At 38.1% G+C, this 26143-nt stretch overlaps 3 protein-coding genes across 5 annotated transcripts in view; 2 read left to right on the top strand and 1 right to left on the bottom strand.

Annotated features, from left to right (window-relative positions):
• Positions 1-1068: 1068 nt before the first annotated feature.
• prop1 (PROP paired-like homeobox 1) lies at positions 1069-5100 on the top strand. Its single transcript, XM_008430404.2, has 4 exons — positions 1069-1144; positions 1512-1722; positions 2658-2887; positions 3684-5100. Exons 2-4 carry the CDS (start codon positions 1629-1631, stop codon positions 4032-4034), a joined length of 675 nt encoding a protein of 224 aa, XP_008428626.1. The 5' UTR covers positions 1069-1144; positions 1512-1628; the 3' UTR covers positions 4035-5100.
• A 437-nt stretch (positions 5101-5537) lies between these two features.
• On the bottom strand, positions 5538-8422 carry mcfd2 (multiple coagulation factor deficiency 2, ER cargo receptor complex subunit). Its single transcript, XM_008430401.3, has 4 exons — positions 8300-8422; positions 7819-7980; positions 7569-7728; positions 5538-6668 (listed from the first exon to the last, which is right to left on the bottom strand). The coding sequence occupies exons 2-4, from the start codon at positions 7977-7979 to the stop codon at positions 6537-6539; spliced, it is 453 nt and encodes a 150-aa protein (XP_008428623.1). The 5' UTR covers position 7980; positions 8300-8422; the 3' UTR covers positions 5538-6536.
• A 1403-nt stretch (positions 8423-9825) lies between these two features.
• Positions 9826-26143, top strand: part of ttc7a (tetratricopeptide repeat domain 7A) — a 60019-nt gene continuing 43701 nt past the window's right edge. Inside the window, exons 1-9 of one of the 3 annotated variants that reach the window (XM_008430398.3) lie at positions 9826-10112; positions 11944-12142; positions 15606-15769; positions 15896-16064; positions 19401-19531; positions 19600-19724; positions 22714-22792; positions 24207-24376; positions 26057-26120. In XM_008430398.3, coding sequence (XP_008428620.1) covers positions 10056-10112; positions 11944-12142; positions 15606-15769; positions 15896-16064; positions 19401-19531; positions 19600-19724; positions 22714-22792; positions 24207-24376; positions 26057-26120 — 1158 coding nt within the window. In that variant the 5' untranslated portion in view covers positions 9826-10055. Of the gene's footprint in view, positions 10113-11943; positions 12143-15605; positions 15770-15895; positions 16065-19074; positions 19312-19400; positions 19532-19599; positions 19725-22713; positions 22793-24206; positions 24377-25598; positions 25948-26056; positions 26121-26143 lie in introns of those variants that run through there. The other 2 variants (XM_008430400.3, XM_017308765.2) reach the window with 2 other exon arrangements.

Here is a 26143-nt window from a genome sequence, read left to right as displayed (position 1 = left end):
AGAATGCTTGTTCCACTGGAAGATTATTTCACGTATAATACGACATTTGGAACAAGTTTTTCATCAACATTAAGAAATTATTTTCTTAAACTTTTATATCTTGCTGAAATGTTCTTGTAAGTTAGTTTTGTCTTTTTCAAGTGTGCTAACATATTTGCTCTAGGAATTAGACCAAAAATACTTAATAAGATTTTTTGTTAATTAGTTGATTATTTCAGTAATTGATTAATCGCAATTAATCCGATTAATCATTTCATCCTTAATCATAATATGGAAACTACTTCCTGTATTTACTCAGGTTATCTTTTCTATTCAGATTCTTTGATATGAAAACATTCAGGTGACTAGAAAGCAAAAGCAAAAACAATTTAAAGGGCCGCACACGTGGAGAAGTTTGTGCTGCCAGTGCATTACATGGTGAAATGCTTCATGCTGAGCACCAGCTGCCGCTCTGCAGCCCTGTCATGACTCTTCACACTCACCGCCTCACATCCTCTTCCAAAATAATGGATTGGACACATTTCCTAGATGTGCCTTTTCATTTGGTTGCCACAAGCTGACCGAGCAGCGCCACCTGGTGGTCACACAGTGTGTCTTCTTCTTTCAAATGTAAGACTCTGACTTACCTTAAACCAAATGTTTAAAATGGTGGAAGTCCTTGAAAAAGATGACCATATACTCATTATAAAGTCATTATGTTGGCATTATGAGTTTAAACCCAGTGATTTAATTCACCTGCACTAGTTTGAGTCACTGTAAAAATAAACCCGTCTTCATCAGGTTATAAAATAAGTCAGTTTTATCCAAAAGTGTAGAGAAACCCAACAGATCCAACACTATTAAACAAAGACATCCGCACTGCTAAAACACAACATCGTATCAGGTTTTTTTTAAGGTAGTTGCTAAATGAAAATACTTTAGTACACCTGAAATAAGACGAAGTTAAATTACAAATAACTTTTCACCAAGATGGAGCTTGATTTAACTCAATATTATTATTTTTTAAAGTACATATTCCCCTGACAACAAGACATTTTTCCCACATTATAAATTAAATAATAAGTAAAACTAGAACATTTTCATTAATAAATATTAAGGAATTATTTATTTTTAAAAGCCCCTGTATCCTGCTGAAAAGTTACTTGTAAGTTAGTTTTGTCTTTTTTAAAGTGTACTAAGATATTTGGACTAGAAACTATTGTAAAAAATACATGGTAAGATTTAGTGTTTCTGCAGTGCAGTGACAATATTCACTGTTTCCTGTATATTTGGTTGCCCTTAAAATGACCACGAGATAGAAAATACAACAAAGCTTGTTTATGCAAACAAGAAGTCTCACTCTGACATAAATTGTGTGCTTCTGTTTGGTTAAAGATTCTCTGGGTTTTATTCTGAAGTGTTTTTTCAGAGTAATGTTGCTCAAAAAGCAGAATAAAGTAAAACTACTCCCAGAATAATGTATGTTTTTTCTAAAAGAGTAACTCTTAAGTAACTGGTTTCTTTCATTCCAGTGATGCTGGTTCCCAGTTCCTATTGGCTCCCACAGGCCGAGTGAAGGAAGCGAGATGGGAGGGACGCAGGACTTTAATTTTGACTGAGCGTCTCTGCTGGGATGCAGAGCTGCAGCGATGGCCCAGGTAAAGGCTGCAGGTGCGACACCAAGGAGCCACCAGGACTTTGCAGAACTTTACTCTGACATGGCTACAGTGAGCTCCAGCGCAGGTTGGTCGAAAAAGCAAATAAATGTGCTACTAACAACAACTGGTTTGACCCTAAATGTGAAAGTTCCGGTTCACTGTCACCATTTTATGGAAATAACTCATTAGTTTGTAAGCGTTCAGCTAAATTAAGAGTGTAAACTGTTGGTTCCAACTGATTCATTTGTAGAAATTATCAACGTTTTCAGCTATTTTAGGTCGTAATTCGATCAGTTTTTGGTAAGGACATTGAATTGCAGTTACTTTAAGAGAAATACTGGCACTTTTTTCCAGAAATACACTCTCATTTTGTTGCTACCAGTAGTTTTCTACTGTTGTCCAATTAAAATGTAAACATTAAGTCTAAATTGTATGTTATTCTAACCTTTTATGCTTGAAAGAATATTTTATATCCAATAAGTCGTCTACTATTTATGGGTGGAGGAAGCTTATTTTGGAATGCAAGACTGACATCTTTGGATGCATATGGAAACTCTTGTCCACTATAAAATGATGAGAATATGTAACTTTCTTCTTCTTTTGTGTTGGGTTTCGTTCTTAAAAATGAAAAATTAGTGAATATATTTTGAAAAAACAACCTAAATGTTAGACTAAGCAACAGAAGCAGTGATGTGAACGGACGCCTCACTCCCCCATTTCCACAGATTGGCCCCTTCATCAGTGATTGTGGACATAATCTTGGTCAAATCCTCCAGTTTCTGGTATCTTTTTCTCACGAGCTTGTCTTTAGGCGGCCAAATCTCCGCGCCTCTCAGGTTGCCGAGTCACTCTAATCCCTCCTTTTTGGTGATTTGCACTCATACAACTGAAGGTTGTTGTGTTTTTTTTTTGTTCCTTATTCGCCAAGGAAGTCAAGAAATTGGAGCTGGAGAATTGTCTCCAGTAAAAATGAAGGTCTTTTCCAGGCAAAGCCTCAGTCTCCTTTGCTTATGAAAGCAGATATAGGTGAGCCCGGCAGGAAAGCAGCGACGTCAGAGACCTCCATGGCCGCCGGCATCAGCAGGGGGGGCAAAGCCTACCCGTCTCCCGCCAGGAGGCGCCACCGCACCACCTTCAGCCACAAACAGCTGGAACAGCTGGAGCTGGCTTTTCAGCAGAACCAGTACCCGGACATCTACTGCAGGGAGGAGCTGGCGCGCATCACCAAACTCAACGAGGCTCGCATACAGGTGGGACTTAGAAAGAGCCTGAATTTATTCAACAAATTCATCTCTGAGTTCAGGTGCAGCATCGTTTGGTCCACAGGTCCGTAGCAATCGATTTTATCAATTGGACAACGTTTACCAATGCACTCTTTGGGTTTCCATAGTTCAAAGTGTCGGCCATCTTGTTTAACTGGCTTGTGTTACAGCTTCTATATTTTTGAGCTTAATAATCTACTACGACATATTATGGCCAAAAAATCATTTCTTTTGCTAATTACAAGAATAAATTTATTATATTAAATAAAGTAATACGACAACAGAGTCAAAATAATACGAGAATAAAAGCATATTACCAGAACACAGTGATAATATCAGAAGAATGAAGTAGTAGTTGCATGAGAATTCCAACACAAAAAATTAAAAAGAGAAATGTTCAGCATCTTGTGAAGTCATACTTTAGAGTACAAGTTTTACAGATAAGGAAATACTAAATCTTAGGGTACAAAATTCACATTTTGTAAGTTTTTATACACCGTTTTGGAGAAATTGTAGTACACGATTTTTAAAAATTATTATTATTAACTGTTAAATGCTGTGATCGGTCCGAAAACAAAAAACAAACCATCATCCTCTTACTACTTCCTGTGGTCTTCTTCGTCGTTTTTGCCAGTAGTAACATCCGGCTGTTGATCACGTGACCCATGTGACATGACGTGTTATTTCAAAATTGGCGTGTTTCCATTAAGCTAATTTATTTTCGTAATTTAAATTTGCGCAGATGGTTAACGAAAACGCAGCTACTGTTGTCTTGTTTCGGCAGGTGTGGTTCCAGAACAGAAGAGCCAAACAGCGCAAACATGAGCGGGCTTCCCAGAAAGTCTTCCCGGTGGGTGTGATGACGGGCCACAGGACGCTGATGGCCGGCATGCCTCGACAGTACTACCCCCAGCCGTTAGCCCACATCCCCCACCTGTCCTCCATGCTGCCGCCCGGGCCGTACTCCCGCCACCAAGCCCAAGTCAGCCGCTGTCCGTGCCCCAGCAGCCCGCCACAGCCCGCGCCCCAGCGGCAGCACGACGACTGGTACGGCTCGCTGAGAACCAACCTGCCGTCACCCATGTTCTCCCTGGGCTCCATGCAGCCGCTGGAGACGGCCTCCCCCTGGAGCTAGGAAGGGACGGGGAGACTACGGAGCTACATTGGGGCCATAAATATATATATTTTTAATTATTAAAAATGAAAAATTATTTTGAAACTGAAAATAAAAAGTTCTGAAACTTTGAAGCTGAAAAAAGTTTCAAAATTAGGAGGTAGAAGGGGGAGAATAACTTAAATTATTTTTTTTTAGTTACATTTTTTTCCTCAGTTTCAAATCATTTTTTCAGTTTCAAAATAATTAAGTTCAAAAGCAAAAGAATTGAAAGTGAAAAACTATTTTGGTACTGAAAAAGTATTCGAAACTTAAAAATATATATTTCAACTGAAAAAAATTGAAGCTAAAATGTTCAAAACTATTTTTCAGATTCAAAGTTCTTTTCAGTTTCAAATCTTTTTATTCACTCAAAAAAGATTTTCCATTTCAAATAATTTTTGTTTTAGTTCCAAAAATAATTTCAGTTTGGAAAAAAAATTTGAAAGGAAAAATATTAGGAAACTGAAAAATTATTTTGAAACCGAAAAAAGTTTTAAAGCTGAAAACAATGATATGCAACTGAAACAAATGTTAAAAAATTATTTTTTTCAGATTCAAACTTTTTTTTGTTTTTTAAAAAAATTTCAGACTCAAATCACTTTTTTTGGTTTCAAAAGAATTTTTCAGTCGGAAACAAAAATGTAAAATAAAGGATGTGAAACTGAAAAAAAATCTAAACTATTTCAAGTTTCTAGTTTCAAAATAATTTTTCAATTTGAAATGTTTTTATTTTGGATAAAATTTATGGCTCCAATTTTGCTCCTTCGTAGCCCACTTGTTGTACATGTCGATTTTTCCTAAATAAAGCCAGAACAAAAACTATAAATACATCTTTATTTGAAAGCAAGATTTTCTGATTCATGAGTTATGAACGTCTGGGGAAGCTACTGCCATCTAGTGGTCATTTTGAGATCTGCATGATCTAAAATGCCGTCGTTTTTCGTTATTTCATTTTTTGTTATAGAAGAGTTGTCGGAGGAGTTTCAGCGTTCGCCATTCGACGGTAAATCTGACATTCCTCTGTGCAGAAGAAAACATTTTTCAGACAAAGAAACAGATTTTTTACTTTAAAAGCTGCACAATCATTGATATCCTGCTAACAAATACATAAATAATTTCATTTAAACAGTTTTTGCATATCGTGCAGCAGACTTATGGTGAGAAGGTTGTTTTTGTTACATTTATGCCAAAATAAATGTAACAAATCTTTGTTTTCACGGACCCCTGTAAGCCAATTACACATTAGATCTAGAATTTAAAATCAAATTAGAAAATCAATTAGTTACCGCCTTGAACTTTTTCTATTATCATCACTAAAAGTTTTTCTTTGGTAGATAAATTTGCAATTAAATAGCAACAAGCACAGCTCAACTTATGTGCAATTTGGAGGTGTGTGCACGCTTGTTTTCCGTAGAAGTTTGAAGGAGCCCCAAAAATTCAAATAAAAATCACACACACAAAAAAAACAAGCAGAGCAGAGAATGAATTTGATTTCATGAGTTTAATCTACCAGAACCAAACATAATTTACCTTAAAGTAACAGAGAGAACCCTTTTCTTTTCACATTCCAGAGCTACATTTCCTGACCTTTACGTCATTTCTCTCCACAATCAGAGCCGATTGAAGAATCAACACTGGTTGGTAAAAACAAACAATCAAAAAAAAAAAAAAACAAATCCATCCATATGAAGCAAACGCAGATGGACTGAACAAACCCGACCTGATGCGTGTGAACTGAGCGTTTTAAAAAAGGCAGCTAACATCTGAAGGAATCGTGTTGCATTCAAGTGCTTTCCTGAAACTCCAGCCTGCAGAAGAGTCTGCCAGTGTGCTTCCAGTCTAGCTTATTCAGCGTTGCAGAATCTGATGCAGCTCTGCTTTACATTCCTATTGCGACTGATGAAGAGCCGTGCGTCCTCCGGCTGACCAGAAGGGGGCGCTACTAACCTGCTCGTCATTTAAACAAGGTTTACCCTTCATTCTCTGATGATCTAATCTAATCTGTTGTCGTGAGAATGACATATTTACCCAATTATCTTCACAAGGAATCATTTTGGTCCTAAACGTTGAGACTCAAACAGCTGGTGTGTTGAATTTAATTTAAAATAGTGCGTATGAGTTTGAAATGAACTGGTCCGTTGGGTCAGTCCAACCAAACTACTTCATCAGTTTGTTTACTCCAGTACAGTGGCTGGCTGGCGTACTTTTGGTAGAAAACACGTAGCGCAGAGGCCGCTAACGTCTGAATAAAAAAATAATTTGGCTAAACTGACCCTTTAAAAATGGCACAATCTACAAAAACAGGGTACAAAGGCTACCGTTTTGTAATTCGGTGGAATTACATTCCATCTGGTAGGAAAGAACTGTCACAAGCTTTGTAAATTACAAAGATGATTTCCGTGAAAGACGGCGCAGCTTGCCGCCTCTCCCCTCATTCAGGATTCTCCTCCAGGATTGGAAACGAAGAAACAGCGAGGCGATCTACTCCAGCGATTTGGCAAACTCTGCATAGTCGATGTACCCGTCGTTGTTTTTGTCGTCGTCCTTCAGGACCTCGTCGATTAGCGCGATGAGCTCCTCCTCCTTCATTGGCTGGCTGTTCTCCCCTCTCTCCTGCGATTCAGAACAGGAAACATTCATTTCATTTTTTTTATATCGGGACAGAAAAGTTAAGTACTCGATACAGATTTATAAAATTGTTTTAATCTTGCATCATTTTGGAGAAATTTCAGGCGACTTTCCTTTAAAGAACTGATCAGTCGTCAGACAGAAGGGCTCAGATCTGACGTTTTGACTCCGGGGTCAAACTCCTAACTGGTAAATCTACTGATTATTAATCAGATTTTTAAAAATTGGCACATTCTAGACATTTGTTATTGAGCCATTTGAGCCTTTTTAATGCAATATTAGGAATTCAAGATGACAAATAATTTAATTCCTATTTTAAGTAAGAAAATAAACGTTTAATTGCCTAAAAGTACAATATCACAGCATTCCTTTAATAAATATGAACCAGAGGAAGTTAAAATGATGCCACTTGAAACGTTTTGGCAGAAAACTTCTTAAGTGTTCACATCCAAAGGTGTTTTTTATATTAAATGTATAAATATCTTGCTATAAGTTAAATAATCTGCCAATGGAACTAGTACTTTTTAACAAATATAAGTTTATGTCTTGCAGAAATGTTACTTGTACTGTAAGCCAGTTTTGTCTTATTTCAAGTCTACTAAGATATTTGCACTAGAAACTAGACAAAAAGTACTAGGTAAGATTTTGTGTTTTGTAAAATTGGCTTCCTTGGGAATCAATAAAAAACTACATTACAAAAAAAACAACATGTTTTTCTAAATACTTTTAATTAAAACGCAATAATGCACACTGCAAATTTAAACCACCTTGAATGTATTAACTGCATGAATCATTGATCAACATAATTTATACTGCTAATCAGACAAATGTCTAAAATTATAGTAGCTTTGTTTTGTTCAGCCCCCAATTTATTTATACACCTACCTCTTTGTGTACATGTGTAATCGCTGTGGCCAACTCCAGGCCGTCCAGCAGGTTGTTCCCATCGTAGTCGTGCATCTTAAAATAATGCAGCTGAAGCTCCTGGGGCGTCATGTCTTTCTCAGGTTTGTCGATGACCCCTTCCAAGTGCTCCATGATGTGGCTGAGAGCAGAGAGGAAAGAGAAAAATCAGAAACTGGCCCATCATCCAGTGAGCTGGGCGATGTGTCTGGACTTCAGAGGTGTTGCTCACTCTTTGTCTTGCACCATGTTTCTGTCAAGGCGAGTTATCTGAGCTGAGCCTCCCACTACAGGAGGAGGCTGCTGCTGGTGTGGAGACAACTGAGAGTGAGCACACAGGACAGAGCAGGACAGGAAGAGGATCAGACCCCCCCACTGTGCACGACGCCTCATCCTGCAAGGGAGAAAAATACATATTCCTCAGTAAATCCATGTAACTAAACCCGTTTCTCTCCTGTTGACAAAAAAAAAAACTGGCTAAGATTAGTAATAACTGTTCATCGTGATAAACATAAACAAAAACGGACTTCAGCTCTGCCCTGTTTACATGTGGTTACAGTAAAATGCTCAACGGAAGGGTAAACAAACGTTACCGTTAGCTAACACGCACATTTACTAGCCAAATTATTTATTTCCCGACAAAAAAATCCCGCTAAACAAAATCAGCATCTACTCAGCCGCAGTGAATACAAACAGCCAACTCAAATCCTCACTTTCAAGTAGTCGGTGTGGCCGCTGCAAACCGCTAAGGTGTTGTTTCTTCGCTTTCCTGTTAGCGACGGTAAGCGCTGAGAACTATAATGGACCAAGCAGCTTCCCGTACCGTGTTATGGACACGACAGCTCATTTTTGATTGGTCAACAACGATCGAAGATTTCGAAACGGAAGCGAGACACTTTCCCTCCTCCAACAGTCAACTCTTGCAACGTTTCAAACTGCAAAAAGTTAAATGTACTAGTAAATATTTAACCGAAGAGGTTTAGCAATTTAATAAATCAAGTAAAACCACATTAATTCGGGACTGCCCTGAAATCAAGTGATATTATGTTTCTGTTTTAACTAAAAACATCAGAATTGCTAAATAACCGTCTGAAAGACACGTCAACATCTCCGCCATATTGGGAGGGGAAGCTGTTACTACTGAAATTCTTTAAAATGAGTGCAGTTTTAAAGCTTTTAAATAAAGCTCAGTCAACATTTCACACACAAAAAAAAGAATTTGAAGTAGAAATGTGCTATCTTCACGTTTGTCTCTGTTCAGCAACTTTTTAGTTTCATTGTTAAGCTAACAAGCAAGCAAAAATTTTAGGATATGAACTATGATGCTTTTTCTGTGTCTGATAAGAAAACTAATTTAAAAATTGTAAATAGTTTTAGCAAACTGTGAAAAAGATTAATTTTGAAAACAGATTCTCCCTCTCATGCTCCCAAATTGCATCATTCTCTACTGTATTTTTAAAGTGCAATGTTTTGCTTGGGAAATCTCTGGTGATGCAGATGCAGTGACTCAGTGTTGTAATATTACAACATCTCAATTTCAAAACTGAACAAATGTTGACTTTTCTTTTGTTGTTTTTTTACCCAAACTTAAACATTTAACCCTAATATTAACCTAATAGATTAGACTTAAGGACCAGCCCAAGCACTACTGCCAGTTACATAGATATACCCAAATGGTAACTTATAGTTAGTGAACATGTTCAGTGCATTAATATAAAATACTTTTGGCACATTTGACACCCCACAGTTGAAGTTTAACTTCTCTCGTGACCTTTCCTGTTACATTGTGGGTTTTGCTGTTGAGTTGGAATTTTTGTTGTTGTTGTGATTTTTGAGTTCTCATTGTGGATTTTCCTGATACATTGTGCTCTACGCGGTTGAGTTGTGCTTTTTGCTGTTGCATTGTGACTTTTTTGGTGTTGTATTGGTGCTTTTGCTGTTGCACTGTAGATTTTGTTGTTGCAGTGAGGCTTTTGTTCTTGCATTGTAGCATTTGTTGTTGCTTTGTAACTTTTGTTGTTGCGTTGTAGCATTTGTTGTTGTTTTGGGGCTTTTGCATATTGTTGACCATTCTGGGTCAACAATATGCAAAATGTAAAAGCTTACTTCTTAGTTGTTTTCTTAAAGTATAGCAGTTTATTTGGCTGGTTATATTTCCGCTCTAATTAACTAGAATAACTTACCAGAAGTTACCAAAAAGCCCTATTCATAATTAAAGTGATTAAATTTCCAGTTAGTGCAGTAGGTACCTAAAAGACACTTCACTACATCAGGAAAGCCTACAAACGACGTGCCAGGATTCCTGTAGGTAGTGAAACATCTTTGCCGGACAGAAAGCTTTGAGGGCGCAGTGACGCTCTCCAGTCAGCAGGGGGCGCAAACCCGCCGCCGAGCGCCCAGATCCAGATTAATCATGCTGTGGTTGGACGCACGCTGAGGAGACGGACAGGCGTTTTTCATGTCGCGCAAATGTCAACTTTCCCAAGAGAAAATGACGCTGCCAAATCTCTCTTCAAGATGCTTGAGGTTTCTCTTAATGTCTCACAGTAGCTGACTTAGACTCTGTAGTGAATTACAATTCTCCCTTGTGTTTACTCCCTGTGTTGTGGTTATTTTATTCAATCTAGATTCAGTAATTCCCCTTCAGTTTACCAACAGAGTTCTCCCCTCTATTATTAATTTTTAATAGTATTAACTGGGCTGCACTTTCTAGTGCTTCATAAAGTTCAAGTACATGTCATGGAGCAGAGACTAACAGATGTATTCGCTTGTATCTGAGCCAAGGGAGGTAAGCTGGTGTCAGCCTGCCACCAGTGAGGCAGAACCCAGATCAGAGAGCCAGACAAACATTTTAGGTTTTTTACCCTCATCCATAAGCAATATTATTTTACAAACATGGCATTATATTGCAGATACATGTTCTGCTGTTTGCGTCCAGCCACAGTTTTGCTTCGCTGTTTCTTAAGCCCTGCCTGATCCAGTTAAAGTGTTAACGGGAAAAAGATTAGAGACTTGGCTCTTATTCGCCTTCACACTGCTACAAATCAAGCTCTGCCAGGCAGGGCCGGCCCAGAGTTTAATGATTTGCTAACCCACCCGCATTATTAATTTCTGCTACGTTTTGCATTAAAGATCACATATTTTAAGAGTTAGGCAGCAATGAATCCCTTAAACAGCCGTCTCAGCCAGCTTGCACTATTTATTAAAAAAGAAAAGTTACAGTTTGGGTAACTCAGCTGCTCCAGTGTTTCCATGCAGTAGGAAAGGAGGAGCTACTATTGTGAAAAACTCAAAAGTTAAAGTACTTTTTGATATTTATTTACAAAGAGGTACTTATTTGACCCAAATAAAAGAAATTGTGACACTATAATAGCATTAAATTATGACTGCAATAAATTTCAATAAAAACATTATTGAAATTGTTATTGTTTTTAATTTCAATTAAAAAAAACAAATGAAATCAAGCTTAAAATTTGGAATAATAAAATGAGAAAATATTAAACTAATAATCATAATAATAAAACTATTACTATATTAATAAAACACATGCAAAACTTCTGACTTTATCAATATAATTATCAGACACATCTACCTATATGTTTACAGGAAGCCTGCAAATTATTTTATTATTTATATTATAGAGTTTATTGTCATTTAACTGCACATTTACAGCTGAGCAAAGGCTACAAAAATAATAAATGAATAAATTCAATAAAACAAACAAACAAATAAATAAATAAATAAATAAATAAATAAATAAATATTTTAAAATTGTTCTGCTATTTGGAGAGGCGAATTTAAAAGTTGCCTTAAATTCAAACTTCACTTAAAAATTAAAAATAAACTCAAAAATCTGAGTTTAAGTTGGCCTGGTTTTCAACAATCCTCAAACTTAAATCGATTTTGCTTTATTATTCCATCATTTGCCTTGTTCATCTTTCTCCACTACACGTTTTTCCTTCCACTCAACTTTCCATTAAGAGAACTACAACTTCTTTTCGCAATAAGCGTGTTTTATCCTCTTTTGTGGAGTGTAATAATACATATTTTTTTTATTGTTTTAATGCAATTTCTTTTAAGTTTAAGACGTAAACTTTAAAATTAAAAAGATCAAAGAAAAAGAAATCTGGAGTATTTCAATCTGAGTTTCACTTTTTTTTAATTGATTTGCTAAAATAAATAAAACTCCTATCGATATTTTTACAATATTGAAGTTGCTTTTGTGCTTGATTCAACAAGTTTACGTTAAAAGTTTATAAATGAACCATAATAATCTGGATTTAGTTTGTTGTTTCCCACAGTAATGACCGACACCTCACCCCACCCAACCCTGCGCACTCAAACATCTCCTGGTTAGTCCGCAGTTACTCCCATCGTGTCCGGGGACTACGGCCACCACCACCACCACCACCGGGACAGAGCGGCCATGGCGTCCCGGCTCTCCTTCACCCAGGTCCGGCTGGAAGCGGAGCTGGAGCGCTACCGGGCCGAGTGCCAGTGGGGCAAAATCCTGGCGCTGGTGGAGCAGATGCACGCTGCGCGGATCCATGAGGACGGTGAGTGACCGCGGGTCGCACCTGGACGCTGGGAAGCCGCAGCACGCATGTCCCGTCACTTCCTGGTTGCTCTATTAACTCAAATACGATCAGTTCACTGTTAAATATTAGAGAAAAATAACCTGGTGACCACCCATATTTAAATTTGAATTTATTGGAGCAGTTTTCAGATAAAACCGACACTGATATTTGCTAATTAAAGCAGAAGGTTTTTATAAATCAACCAATTTTGAAAGAAAAATTCAGGATTTCCTGCTGTTTGAGTTGATTTGTATTTTTTGCAGTGAGCATACTATCACACTGTACACCAGTTGGACCTTGGACTCCAAACAAGACTAGTCGGAGGTCTCCTAAACAGATCTCCTCCTCAAATAACACAGAGAAAACCAGTGAAAATCGTGCATCACAACCTGCGCTTTGAAAGAAAACGTCTCCCTGGAAGTTTACAGTAAACAAGAAGAGTCTGTGTCACATTTAAGCAGAAAACTCTGTCGCTCACTTTAATGTTAAACCAGATTTATCCACCAGCCTGCTAATTTTCCGCCTTTACACTCGAAATCATTCCACAAAACTAAAGCAAACACACTTTTCTTTCTGCTCCTCATAAAACAAGGCTGAGGCATTTCACTAATGCACCTGCCTCCACCTGTAACCTACGCAGAGTAAATATGGGTTTGAGTGAGTGTCCTGACTACAGGCGTCTGTTGCTGTGCTTGCATTGGACCGATGGTTCACTCAGGTGTTAAATTAATGTGGTATTACTGTGCGCTTGCATGGTTTTCATTTGCTGAACCAGCAGCGAGTGTGCAAGGTGCACCAGGAGGAGCTGGCTTCAGATAGAGGAACTTCATGGTAGTTAAGGTGGTCATATATTAGACCTTCGCCCAACTCTGACAGCAATAAAAAGCAGCCATGTTGTTTCTGCTAGGTCTGGCGTCATTGTGTACTGTGGCTTTAAAAGGTTATGTTGAATTTCTGTGATCTAAAGTCCAGAGAAAATATTCAAATGACTCTAAGTTTGATTTTTGCAATATATTACTTTTAGGAGGAGGAAAATGTTAAAGCTAAACATTGCTGAAGAGCGTTGATGAAATCCTTTACACAATGTCCAACCCAGACCAAAGTAGTAATGGTAAAGTTTTCAAAAGATAATATTTGGTGGTTTATCCAAAAGGAGGTCAAGAAAACTGCAGTAATGTAAGTGTGTAATAATTGCAGATCTAACAAACCAGCGCCCTACAGGGGGGTTTAAAAGTTCAGTCGTAACACACCACTGTGGTAAATAGAAATATGTGTAATTCAGGTGTAATAGCAGCAACAGATATAAAGGTTCACACAAAAAATTCTTAAAGCTTCAGTATGTAATTTTTTTTTTTTTTAAATACATGGTTTTTTTTTTTTTACATTTTTGTTGAAACTGTCACCATGTTGCGACAGTTTAGCCTGAGACAGATACTGTGTGAAAAAATTAAGCTAATCTGTTTTCTCCCAGTGCTAATGAGAAACAACCAATCAGAGCCAGGAGGCGGGTCTTAGCGCTATAATTTTTTGGCAATAAACTAGTGTTTTTTTGGTGTCTGGAAAAAGAACCATTAAAAAAAAAATTCCGATTGTTAAATTTTAATGTGCTGTTACCTAGCAACCCCAGGTGAGCCCAGCTCATTGGGCAGGAATACTGGGACAAAAACATAGATTTGAGACACATTTATGCACAAACATCTTTTTACAGAAGCTCAGGTTGTAACAGACAAGAGGAGGAAACACTTACTAAAAGATGTTTTAGTTTAATAATGACGTGACGCTGGCTATGCAGCTGGTTCTTCTCTTTGGTTTTCATAAAATGGAAAAGCTTAGCAGGTGCTATAATGTCAGCTTTTTACTACATTATATATATTGAACCTAATATTTTAGGTATTGTTTTGTTTGTCTGTAACTAATAAAACTGACTGAGAAACCTCAGAAGCACACATCCTACTCGTAGGCAAAATCAGACTAAGGAAAAGAAAATAGTGATTTTTCTATGCTTTTTTAGATCAAATGTTGGTTTTTGCAGGATTTTTATAAAAAAAATTTAAAAAAGCTTGAACAACGTCAAAGTATGTGGCTTAAAGATAAAGAAAACTCATATTTTATGCTAAAATTAGCCAATTAAACCATTTGGAAATTGGAATTTGAGAAGAAAACATGATAAATGCAAAAAACTAAAGGTAGAAAACTAACATATGGCAGCCTGTAGCAACAAATTGAAGAGTAAATCACCATTTGGTTCAGTAAATGGGTGAACTCTGTGTTTCTCGCTGTGGTTTTACAGGAAAACACTTCCTGGTGTTTATCCCCTACCTTCTCCTCAGAGATAGGTTTCTCCTTGGCTGTGCTGATAAACGAACCAGCAAAAATGTCAAGTATATCTGAGCATAAACACGGCTCAAAGAGCTGGCATCAGAACACACCCGGGCTGATGGAGCTAAACAGGAAATCTTTACTGGAGTGTGTGTTCGTGTGTGTTTACACAGACAGGGGTTGGATCAGAGAACGGTTGTTTTTCATTTTTGCAATCCTTAATATCATGAGTTACAATAGTTTTTACTGTATGTGCAGGATTCAAATGGAAACTGTACCGAAGAAAAACCACTAAACGATTAATCGGATTAATAGTGATTAATTGGTTATTGAAGTAATCGTAAACTATTTTAGAAATCGATTAATCTTATATCAAAAAATGCCATCTGCTAAAAGAACAACACACTCTGAGTAGTAATTCAACCAAAAATTGCACAAACAATATATTTTCTATTTAAGATTTTTTTAAAACTTTGAAAGTTTGTCCTACGCAAAACTCAAGTGGCACATTTTTTAGCTCTTGAAGAAACTCTACTTCTAAGCAACTTTTGCTATCCAGTTATTAATTTACAAAGCTAAAAATAATCAACAGATCATTCCTTAACTTTGATGTCAAGTCAAGTCTGAGCTTTTACATGTTGTTGTTAGAAGCATTTTTTTAGTTGCAGATGCATCGTTTGCTACAAATGATAAAGAAATGCTATGTTAATGCACTTAAACAAAATGTTTACATTTTATTTAAAAACTAATTAATTCAGTTACTTCTTTGGTTCTTTAATCTATTTATAACTTTGCTAAAAAGGCTTTAATGAAATGAAAAATCAGCAGCAATCGATTAATCTCATGATAATCAATTAATCATCAAATAGGCTGATTAATCAATTAATTTGATGATTAATTGATCAATCAGATCAATCAAATCAATTAATCTGATTAATCAATTACTAAATAATCATTAGTTCCACTGCTAGAAACTACATTTCAGGAATTCTTCTTCTGTGCTTTGAGTTCTGGTTTTGATAAACTGAGAGAAGGTTTTCTTTGGCTACAGAAATTGATGACCTCTGACCCCCAGTTCATGCTTGTTCCATTGCTTTTAACTTTGTTCAATCCCACGCTGCAGATGATTACGGCACGCTGCTGATGGCCGAGGCGCTGCTGGAGGAGTGCCTGCTGGAAAACATGAATCTTTTACGCAGCTCCACACCTTTAGCTGACAAGACTCAGGCCAGACTCTGCAAGGCCAAAGGTCACCTGAACACCATCCTGAGCCGAGGCCGCCTCACAGTCAGTCTAATCTTCAGGTCTTTTCCAATCATTTGGAAATAACTACCACGAAATATTTTGACAGGGAATCAAAACCATTTGTCATGCCGTCGCTGGAGTGATCGTGTATTTCTGGTTTTCCTGCAGCCCAGATACTTGAATGAGGCCCTGCTGCTGATGGCCAAAGTGCACTACGTCCAGGGCCGGTACCGGGACGCCCAGGGAATGTGTGCCAGGGTGGGTTTGGAGGAGCTGACCCAGGACGACCAACCCGTCTACCACTTTCGCCTACTGGCTGAGGCCTTCGTCGTTAAAGGTACCTCACAATTAACTGGTTTGTTGTTTAGAGCTTTCGTGAAACAAGCATCTCTTCAATAGACTTTGCTTCAAAATCCTGTTGAGGCTTCAGCTATCCCTGTTGATTGAGCACTTTTTTCTGCCAACATTTTTCCTTCCACTAAACCATGTCTGAAACCTTTACAAACTAAAGAACCATTTAGTTTGTGTTTTCACACCTGATATTCTAGTAGATTTGGTTTGATTTGCAACATTTGTTACATTTTCGGCTGGTGCAGTTCTCTTTCACACTGCACTGTGCAAAACAAACCAAACTAAGTGAAAACCTGTTCCCCTCCTCGCCTGTGGGGGCGCTGCACCAAGAACCACTGAAGGAAATAACATAAAGAAAACCTTAGAAACCTTAGAAGTTTTGTTTAGAAGAAAGACAACTTTCTTCTAAACAAAATATAAACCAAAATGGAGTAGCGTCAGATTTTAGTTGTTGTAGGATTTTGGTTTTGTCTTTGGTAAAATACCACAAGTCATTTCTCCATTTGTTTTAGTTGTATTTACCCAGAATGCCCTGCACTGACAAATCCTGTCTGTAAATATGTTCCACAAATAACTACTGAAATAGCATAGATTTAGCTTCACTGGTTCAAATTCTGTAAAATACATATATGCATATTAGCTGAAAACCATAATCATTAAACCTAATAGAAAATAATGCTGGAAATATATGATTTTGTGTAATTAATCTATATGGAATTGTAGTAAAAACAAAACACGCCTGTGCGTGTCACCTGGTTTTTATACTGTAGCGTTCATCAGTCAACTTTCAAGCCAAGCTATAAATAAAAGAACAAGCAAAACCAAACTTCAGGCTCCTTTTCTGGTAGTTATGGGAGGAGAAAAACCAAATTGACCTTGTATGTGGATCTAAGGTGCATGGCGAGTCTTTTACAAGGCAGATGGGACACAGCTGGGAACCATCAGCTTGATCGGGTAGATAGTCGGGTCAAGGAGCTTTCTGTGTTTTTCCAAGAGCCGAGTCCGAACCTGAGCTTGTCACTGTTAAAGAAAACATATTTTCCTTGCTCTGAAGTCGCATCAGAGAGTGAAAAGTGCCAGTTTTGGGGTAAAGTTGTGAAGTATTTTGGTGTTTTTCCAGGCAGTTTTTCGTCGCTACGCTCTGATCCCCATAAATCAGATTCACAGAACACAACACCCGGACTCGGTGTAATCTCTTTTCACTCATCATCATTATGTCGTTACCACCCCCCTCTTCGTTTCCTGATAGTCGGACATGACCTCATGCTCCTGAAACATTAAGGAATATTACAGCAATAACTGTCAGATTTAGATTTCCTCTGCTTGTTTTGATTCCCCCTGAATTATATTTACCGTTGGCTCCTTCTCAGGCCTCTCTGTGGGATATGAAACTAGCTGCTGTGGGAATCAAGTCAGACATGGATGATGTCTGACGGCTGGCAGCTGTCTGCTTATTTGATTTGGCTTGGCGTCGAGCCCAAGACTGCTCAGCGCCTCTGGCCTCTTCCCGTCTTGGAAAGTTCTTGAACTCCTTGAATATTTGTATTAATCAGTCCAGTTTGGGCATCTGGTCTTCCAGGGACATCAATTTCCTCTCTGTTTGTGTGTCCACTGTGTGGAGGTCTGCAAACACACACAGAAGACATAATGAATGTCTAAAAGTAAATTAGCATGCTAATAAAAGCCTGTTGTGTTTATGAATGAAACGATTAATCGAATTAATAATGATTAATCGATTATTTAAGTAATCGATTACTTCAATAAAAATGCCATTTGGTGAAAGTATGACACAGTTTAAGCAGTAATTAAGCCAAAACTGTACAACAAGTAGATACTGGTACATTTTGCATTTAAGATAAAGAAAACACATTTTTCATTTTTTAATTAGTATCGTTTACTTTACAGGAATTTTGTTGTCATGTAAGCTACAAACCACATGTTTGTAGCTGTGGTTTTCTGTTGTTTTTCTCTCTTTCTGCACATATAGAAGCAGACTTCTTGGGTGTTAATCTTGTCTTCTCTTTATCCTTCTTAATTTTTTCTTTTATTATCTCCTTCTTCCCTTACTTTAAGTTTTTGACCCACCACATTTTCTTTTTCTTTTCTGTCTCTTTGTTGCGATTGAATAGTTTTTTGTCCATCAAGTGAAGCATCCTGAAAGCCATATTGCTGCCTGTGAAAGTAAATCCTTTAGGGTTCTCCCTTGGCACTCAGACAATAATGCTGATTGCTACACTGCCAAAAAATATGATAAAAATATTAACAATAAAATAAGTAACACAGGTGATTACTGATGATGATTAACTGCTGCATTGGCTGGGACCTTCCTTCTTAAATCCTATCAAAACTGCAACCTAGTTTTTCACTCTCAGCTTTTGAATTTGTCTTTGTATACCTCAGGTTGCATTTAAGTACATTTTGTACTTTCTGCTTTCTATGTTTGTCAGTTCTTGCCTCGACTTGTGAGTTGAGGAAATAAAATAGAGGCAAATTTATTTTCTCTTGTTGATGCATCCAAACAACAGACATAGAGGGAAACAGTAAGGAGTATGGAGCCAAAATTCAAATGTTCCAAAAGCTAAAACCCAAACAACCAGGACAACAGAACAGAACATGCATAATGCCTGCATGTTTCCATGAGAGGATGTGACTTTTTATTCCTTTTTGTCCATAAAAGTGTAAACGGAGAACAAAATGAAGAGCATGTGTTGGGAAGAAGACAACTAATTGTCGATTAATACATTAGATCAAAATTAGCTCCAATCGATTAACGTCCGTTACGTCTTCTTTTAGTGTTGTTTGGCTGCCACCCACCAGAGGGCGCCGCTGGTTATTCTTAAGCGTAGAATTAAGCGTTTTTTTTTTTTTAAAGAAGAACGTGTATTTGGCGAAGAATATAGTAAATAAAACATCTGATCCATACTTCAATCTGAAAGGTTGCGGGAATGCATCTTAAGTTGTTTGCCAACCATCATAAAATATTAGAAGAAGAAGAAGAAAAAGAAGAAGAAGAAGAAGAAGACTATCCCAGAACGGGAACAAGAAACTGTCCAAACAGAGTACGGTGGGGGATGAAAAATGCTGTTTGTGTGGTTCTTTTTTTAAATATAAACACTCAAGCTACTTTATAAACTTAATAGTGCTTCATTCAGTCGAGCTGCATGACGGAGCAGCGTCAACTTATTTAAAAATGACCGATGTGCTAGGACGTGGTTGTAGTGAAATGCTAAATGGTGAGATGGAGGCAGATGATCAACTTTCCTACTTTACATTTTCCTAAAAATGACACATTTCTTTAACTGTTTGATCAACCATGTTTCAGGTCTTTCTCTGGACCACCAGACGCTGTCTGCCGTGTCTCGTATCCGTCTTTCGGAGAGAGAGGAAGAGAGTCTGTCCTGCTTCCTGAAGGCGTGTGACGCAGCCCTGTCCTACCTGCAGGAGCTCGATAAGGTGAGCCTTCACAAATTCACGGTTCGCACAATGTGCTGGCATGTTTACTTAAGAGTTTCTGTTTTCAGATGGTAACCACTCCACACGCCAAAATGGGCAAAGGCAGCCTCTTTTCTGCAGCTGTTGACGTTGACCTGGGCTTCTTCCTGCAGGCAGCCCTGCAGAGCGCTTACCTCTGTCTGCTGCAGAGGGGGTGAGTGCAGCGGAAATCAATAAAAACTTCTTACACTACCTGAAAAAGTTTTCACAAGTACAACATTTGCTTTTTCTAGTTTTACAGGTGGAAGTTTGCAGTCTCACTTTATTAAAGACGAGGGACTTTCTGCTAGGGCTGAAACGATTAATTGTATCAATCTTGATGAATCGATTAATTAATGGTTAACTAATTAAGTAATTAAGTAGCTTGCAGAATCAGGAACCTCCTCATTCAGTCTTTCCGACTTCTGATCACTTCAATTGGAGAAATGTTCTTTTCTTCAGACTTTTCGCTTAGACACAACATATTACACAACATCGGAAATATTATAGGCCTGTCGCGATAAACGATTATCGGACGATAAATTAAACTTATCGACCTCATTTTAATTATCGTCTTTATCGTCCCTTCCGGCCTTTTTTCTTTCTGTTGATGACACTGAATGAAAAAAGGCTCAGCTCCGGTGCTCTCCACTGACCCTCCCTTCCTCATTTCCTTAGTCTAATGTCCAGCACACACGACACGAGTTCAATCTGGAGAGACTCAGACGGACAAAGGGGAACAATTAAAAGATTTAATGACAGGAATGAATAACAGTTCTTTGGCGCTCGGACCCCGGCAGCTAATTTGAGCTGAGATTTGATGTGAACTCGATGAACATCCCGATAACTGATTAGGGATGCTCTCCCCCGGTGCCCGACACTGGTGGTGGTGGTCAGGAAAGGGTGCCATCCTAGAGCTGAAGGATGTGGGTGGAGAAGGGGAGGTGGTGGGTTGAACGCAGCTGGGAAGCAGCTGACTGCTTGGGTGTGGATCCTTTTATGCAGAGCCTGATTGCTGATTGAACGCGCCGGGTGAGGTCCAGCGCTGAGGTCGGAGATGAGCATGACGTCGATGGGCGAACAAAGGGGGTGGAGTCTTCCATCTTGAACTTCCGCTAAAGCTCCATTTGTCGGCCCATTTTCAAACCCTGAGAGACACACTAGCCGACAGAAATCCAGGTGTAACGGTTCGATCGGGTTCGTCGTGCCGTGTGGTGTCCAGCCACATGGGCACAAAATAATGGCTACAAGTCCAGTTAACTAATTTTAAAACCAGGTATTAATCAATGCTTTACTAGAATCTACCTGTGGTGCATGTGGCTAGAGTCAGCATAAAGTCCTGACTGAATGAAAATCATTGTAACCTATTTATGTCATGTTAACGAAGAACAGCTGAAAAGTTACCGGGTTTATCAACTGCGGTAGCAATTTGGCTCCAACTCCTCCCCTTGTCATTTTTATATTCTTTGCAATAAACATTAATGATAGCACAAATCATCTCCAATGTCCGCTGGACTTCGGGTTGCACCATGTTAGCTGTGTGGGATTACCCTCCGTAATTTCCCCTCAGAAAGCACGGAGGAGAATCCGCGCTTTCTGATTGGCTACCTGTCACATTCAGCGTTAAGCTCCAAGTCAGGGGAAATCGCTGATTTAGATCGGAGCGGCCACGACGATCTACCGTAACACACCTCACACTGCAGGATGATAGGTTACGAAATCACCAGCCACAATCTTAGATCGGCCAACGATCTAAGATTATCTTGAGGGAAAATAGGGGCAAAAAATCGTGTAGTATGAACTATTGCATTAGATAGTCGGATGTGCCCAGATTCTCTATTTAAATCTAGTGATTACTGAAGGGCAATACAGACTTCATAATCTGCACTCTTCTGGTTGAATGCAGTATTTATTTCCACTTTGGCTTTATGTTGTTTAGTTTTTATTCAAGTACGTTTTTTGTTAATGGAGACTGAGAATCCATTTTATTTTTGTTTTTGGTTGTTTTGTTTATTCAGTTTATCAGTTCAAGTGTTACGTGTTATTTTGAAAATAAATATCAGGAAATCGCATGTATTATTAGTCATTTCCATTAAATCAGTGTCAAAAGGTCTTGAAACAATATTATCGTTTATCGCAATAATTTTTTAGACAATTAATTGTCCAGCAAAATTTGTTATTGTGACAGGCCTAGAAATATATTAAAATATGTTAAAGTAAACAATTCAGTTCCCTTTTAAATACGGAAACAAACATTTTATTGCCTGAAATGTAATGACATCATTCCTTCAATGTCAGATCAGCATGTGAAAATCTCAGCCCGTATCTGGTGATTGTTTTCTGGGTGCACATATTTGTAGACTAACATTTTTTTTCTTATATGCAATTTGTATACATTTTTGTACTTTTTTGTCTTAATTACTGCTAAGAATATGTTGTTTCTTCAACAAATTGCCTTTTTTGAGTGTGTACACTCGATTACTGAATTAGTTGATGATTATTTCAATAATTGATTCATCACGGTTAATCATTTCAGCCCTACTTGTGAATTAAACCTGGCTGTTGAACCGTTTTTTATCATTTAATTTTAGCATTCATAATAGTAGTTTAAAGGAGTGTACGTTGTGTTTTTGCTCATTCGTGAATTTTGTTTGTTTTTGTTCAGAAAATATGTCAGAAAGAAGTTGAAGTATTTATCATGATCTTAATTTATTTAATTTCAAAAATATATTTAATTTCAAAAATATTAACAAGGATTTCTAGACCTTTGGAAGACGCTTTTATGTGCAGTTTCATGAGTTATTCATGTAAACTTGCAGCACATTTGTAAAAATCTGTTTGCTCTTTCAATATGTGTTGACGTCAAACTTGTAGAAAGAAAATAATGCAACTCTAGGTTTGAACCAGTAGGTGTCAGTGTTGCATTAAATCAGAAAATGACTATCATCTCTAATGAAGGCCTGATTGACTGTCAATAGTTTTAATTTGATTCTCCATGTGTTAATGGAAAACAGTTTGCTGCTGCTTTATGTTATCTGAAAACCGTTTATTTTTAGTCAGTATTTAAAACCAGTCCATAAGCCCAGTGTGTGTGTGTGTGTGTGTGTGTGTGTGTGTGTGTGTGTGTGTGTGTGTGTGTGTGTGTGTGTGTGTGTGTGTGTTAGTCATCTTGCACAGGGTGCCCACCAGCTGCGTAGAGTTCTCAGGGTGGTGGAGTCGCGAGGGTCTCAGAGCTTCAGGAAGGTGAGGAACAACAAATGTCTTATTCTAGAATCACTACAATGAAAAAAGTTTAAAACAAGAATCTGGTGTGATTTCTGCTGGGCTGGCCGGTAAATCAATAACGATATATCTCGCGACAGAAACGTGATCAATAACAATAGATAATTCTAACTGCTAGGATAGAATATTTGCTGAACTACAATCAAGAATCGCACAGCATTCTGGGAGATGGAGGCAGCTAGTGGCCAGATAAGCAAGATCCACTGCAAAAACACAAACTCTTACCAATAATTTTGGTCTATACTGCAAATATCTCGGTACACTTGAAATAAGACAAAGTTACTTTTCAGCAAGATTTAGAGTCTTATTTTAAGTCAATAATTTCTTAATATTGATGAAAAAGTACTTTTTTTATTGGTAGATAAATTAACTTATAAAATGGGGAAAATGTCTTGTTATAAGCAAAATAATCTGCCAGCTCATCAAGCAGTTTGTCATCAATATTAAGGAATTATTTACTTAAAACAAGACTCTATCTTGCTAAAAAAAGTGACTTGTAAGTTAGTTTTGTCTTATTTCAACTTTTCCTTGGTAATATTTTGTGTTTTTGCAGTGTTGGTGGCATCAGCGGTGCGCCAAAACCCCCCCTGATGGGGTTTTGGCGCCCCCTCTGGAGCTGCGCCCCTATGCGTTACATACCCTGCATACCCACTTTTTGCGTCACTGGGTGGCATCAGCTAACTCACATTTTGGTTAGTTAAATAGCTAAAATTAATAACCTCACAACAGCCTGCTGGGTATCAAGCAGTTTCAACCCCCTCAACTCTGGTTACCTAGCAACAGGTTGCTAAGTAACTTGCACAGCAGCAGTTTAAGGTTTTACCACCCTGATTCATGACGGCTTAAAAATAAAAACCACAATGGGGAGAAGTAAAAACTGTGGATAAATGTATCTCTCATTTAAAAAACAAAAAAAACTAATCGATAATTATCAAAATTGACTGACATGACTTCTGACTGCAGGGCTGCACAGTGGCGCAGTTGGTAGAGCTGTTGCCTTGCCGCAAGAAGGTTCTGGGTTCGATTCCCGGCCCCGGTCTTTCTGCATGGAGTTTGCATGTTCTCCCTGTGCATGGTGGGTTTTCTCTGGGTACTCCGGTTTCCTCCCACAGTCCAAAAACATGACTGTCAGGTTAATTGGCCTCTCCAAATTGCCCCTAGGTGTGAGTGTGTGTGTGTGCATGGTTGTTTGTCTCTGTGTTGCCCTGCAACAGACTGGCAACCTGTCCAGGTGACCCCGCCTCTCGCCCGAAACAATAGCTGGAGATGGGCACCAGCCACCCTCCCGACCCCACTAAGGGACAAGGGTGAAAGAAAATGGATGGATGGATGGGCTTCTGACTGCATTAAAAACGTGTTTGTTTTTTCATGCCAGTGTGCAGCCATGAAGCTGGCGCAGGTGCTGCTGAGCTCCGTGAGCGAGGACAGCTACTGGCCCCCGCTGGGCCCCCCGCCCGCCGTCTGGCTCCAGAGAGAGGGAGCCGCCGCCTCCAAAGACGCCATGTACCCCACCTTCAAACCGCCTCAGCGCTACGCCACAGACTGGTACGCCTCACCTTCATTCCCCAGGAGTCTGAATCTGACCGGAGGACCTTCAGAGGCCTCAGTAACTGGGTTTAATACTTCACTGATGCAAGGTTATTACACTTAACTAAAATTTAAACAACAAAAATGAAAGTGAGAAAACATTTCTGTTAACTGAAGTAAATAAAAATTGTAATTAATGGTGGAAAAACTGTAACTATACTGTGTATTTATAAAACTAACAAACGCAGTGAAGTTATGGGTGTAATAATCGTTGTTTTCTTGTTAATGAATCTATTTATTAGCAATTTTAACTGATCTGAAATAGTTTTTTATTTCCCAACACAAGCAGATGGCGGTGCTCCATAATCCTGGTTCTTACGCTACTCTGTCAGCGTTGAGATAAAATGTGAGTCAGTTGATTACTGAAAAACAATAAAATAAATGTTTTAAAACAGTTGTTTTTTGCTAAATATTAATTATTCAACAAAAGACAGGTAACTCAATAATAATAGTAGAATAATAATTATTCTGGAATAACTGTTATTGCAGAATAATAATAATAATAATAATCATCAAATTATAATTTTATTCTTTATTTTACCATAGTAATATTTATTATTTAATATTAAAATTAAAATGATTAATTTTATTTAAAAAATAATTGTATTATTTTATTATAATAAAATTATTAGAATAAAATAAATTTTATTATGAGAATGATAAATTCTAATTATTTTCTGATTAAAATTTATTGTATTTATTTTTATTTTTCCCGTCATTTGGCCCCACTTTGAAAAACTCTGGTCCATGAAGTCACTGCAAAAACACAAAAACGTACCAAGTATTTGTGCTAATTAAAATAAGACAAAACTAACTTTAAAGTAACTTTTCAGCAACATAAAGGAGCTTTTTTTAAGTTAATAAATCCTTAATATTGATGAAAAAGCGCTTGTTCAATTAGCAGATAAAATTTTCCCATGTTACAAGTGAAACAATCTGCCGATGGAAGCAGAACTGTTCTGACTTATTGACTCCGTTCTCTTGCTGAAAAGTTACTTGGAAGTTAGTTTTGTCTTGTTTCAACTGTACCAAGATATTTGCACTAATAACTAGACCAGAAATACTTGGTGAGAGTTTGTGTTTTTGCAGTGTAGGATCAAAACGGACATCTTTTCCGATCTTAAAAGCCCAATCTTGTCATCCGATCAGCACATCGAACTCATTGTCTGCTTCATTTCTGCGTTTCGCTCGTTGCAGGGATCCTGCAAACATTGCTCAGGCCCCCGTGAGCCATACTTAGTCACCGCCACATGACTAATCCTGCCCACACTATCATAAGTGAAGATCTAAATCCATGTCTGAGATTAGCAGGCGTGGAGGAGCCGAATTCCCCCCGGAGGAACAGCCGTGTGTCAGCGTTGATGATTGCTTTTTATCGTCACGTAGTTGTTTCATAAAAGGTTGTGATGTTGTCTGCGGATTGTGTCCTTCAGTAGGACATGAGTGTGTGTGTGTGTGTGTGTGACATCTGAGATGATGCTGTGCGGTGATACAGCCGCGGTGGTCCGTATTGTGTTGCAGCCCCACAGGTGAAACAGAAACCAGACACTGTCGGTAATCCGCCATCGCTCTGTCTTTGTGTTTGTGTGAGCGATAAACTTCCTGTTTTCTTTTTTGTTTTTGTTTTTTTCTTGGCAGCTGCTTCTGTCCACAGGACGTGGTGGAGGAGGCTGTGCTGCTGCTGCTCATCACAGAATCAATGGTGAGACACACACACACACACAC

Source organism: Poecilia reticulata, chromosome 15 (assembly GCF_904066995.2).
Source record: "Poecilia reticulata chromosome 15, P_reticulata-male-v2, whole genome shotgun sequence".
Classification (NCBI taxonomy): domain Eukaryota; kingdom Metazoa; phylum Chordata; class Actinopteri; order Cyprinodontiformes; family Poeciliidae; genus Poecilia; species Poecilia reticulata.
Note: the sequence above shows the minus strand (reverse complement) of the source record. Positions and strands in the feature narration are given on the sequence as shown.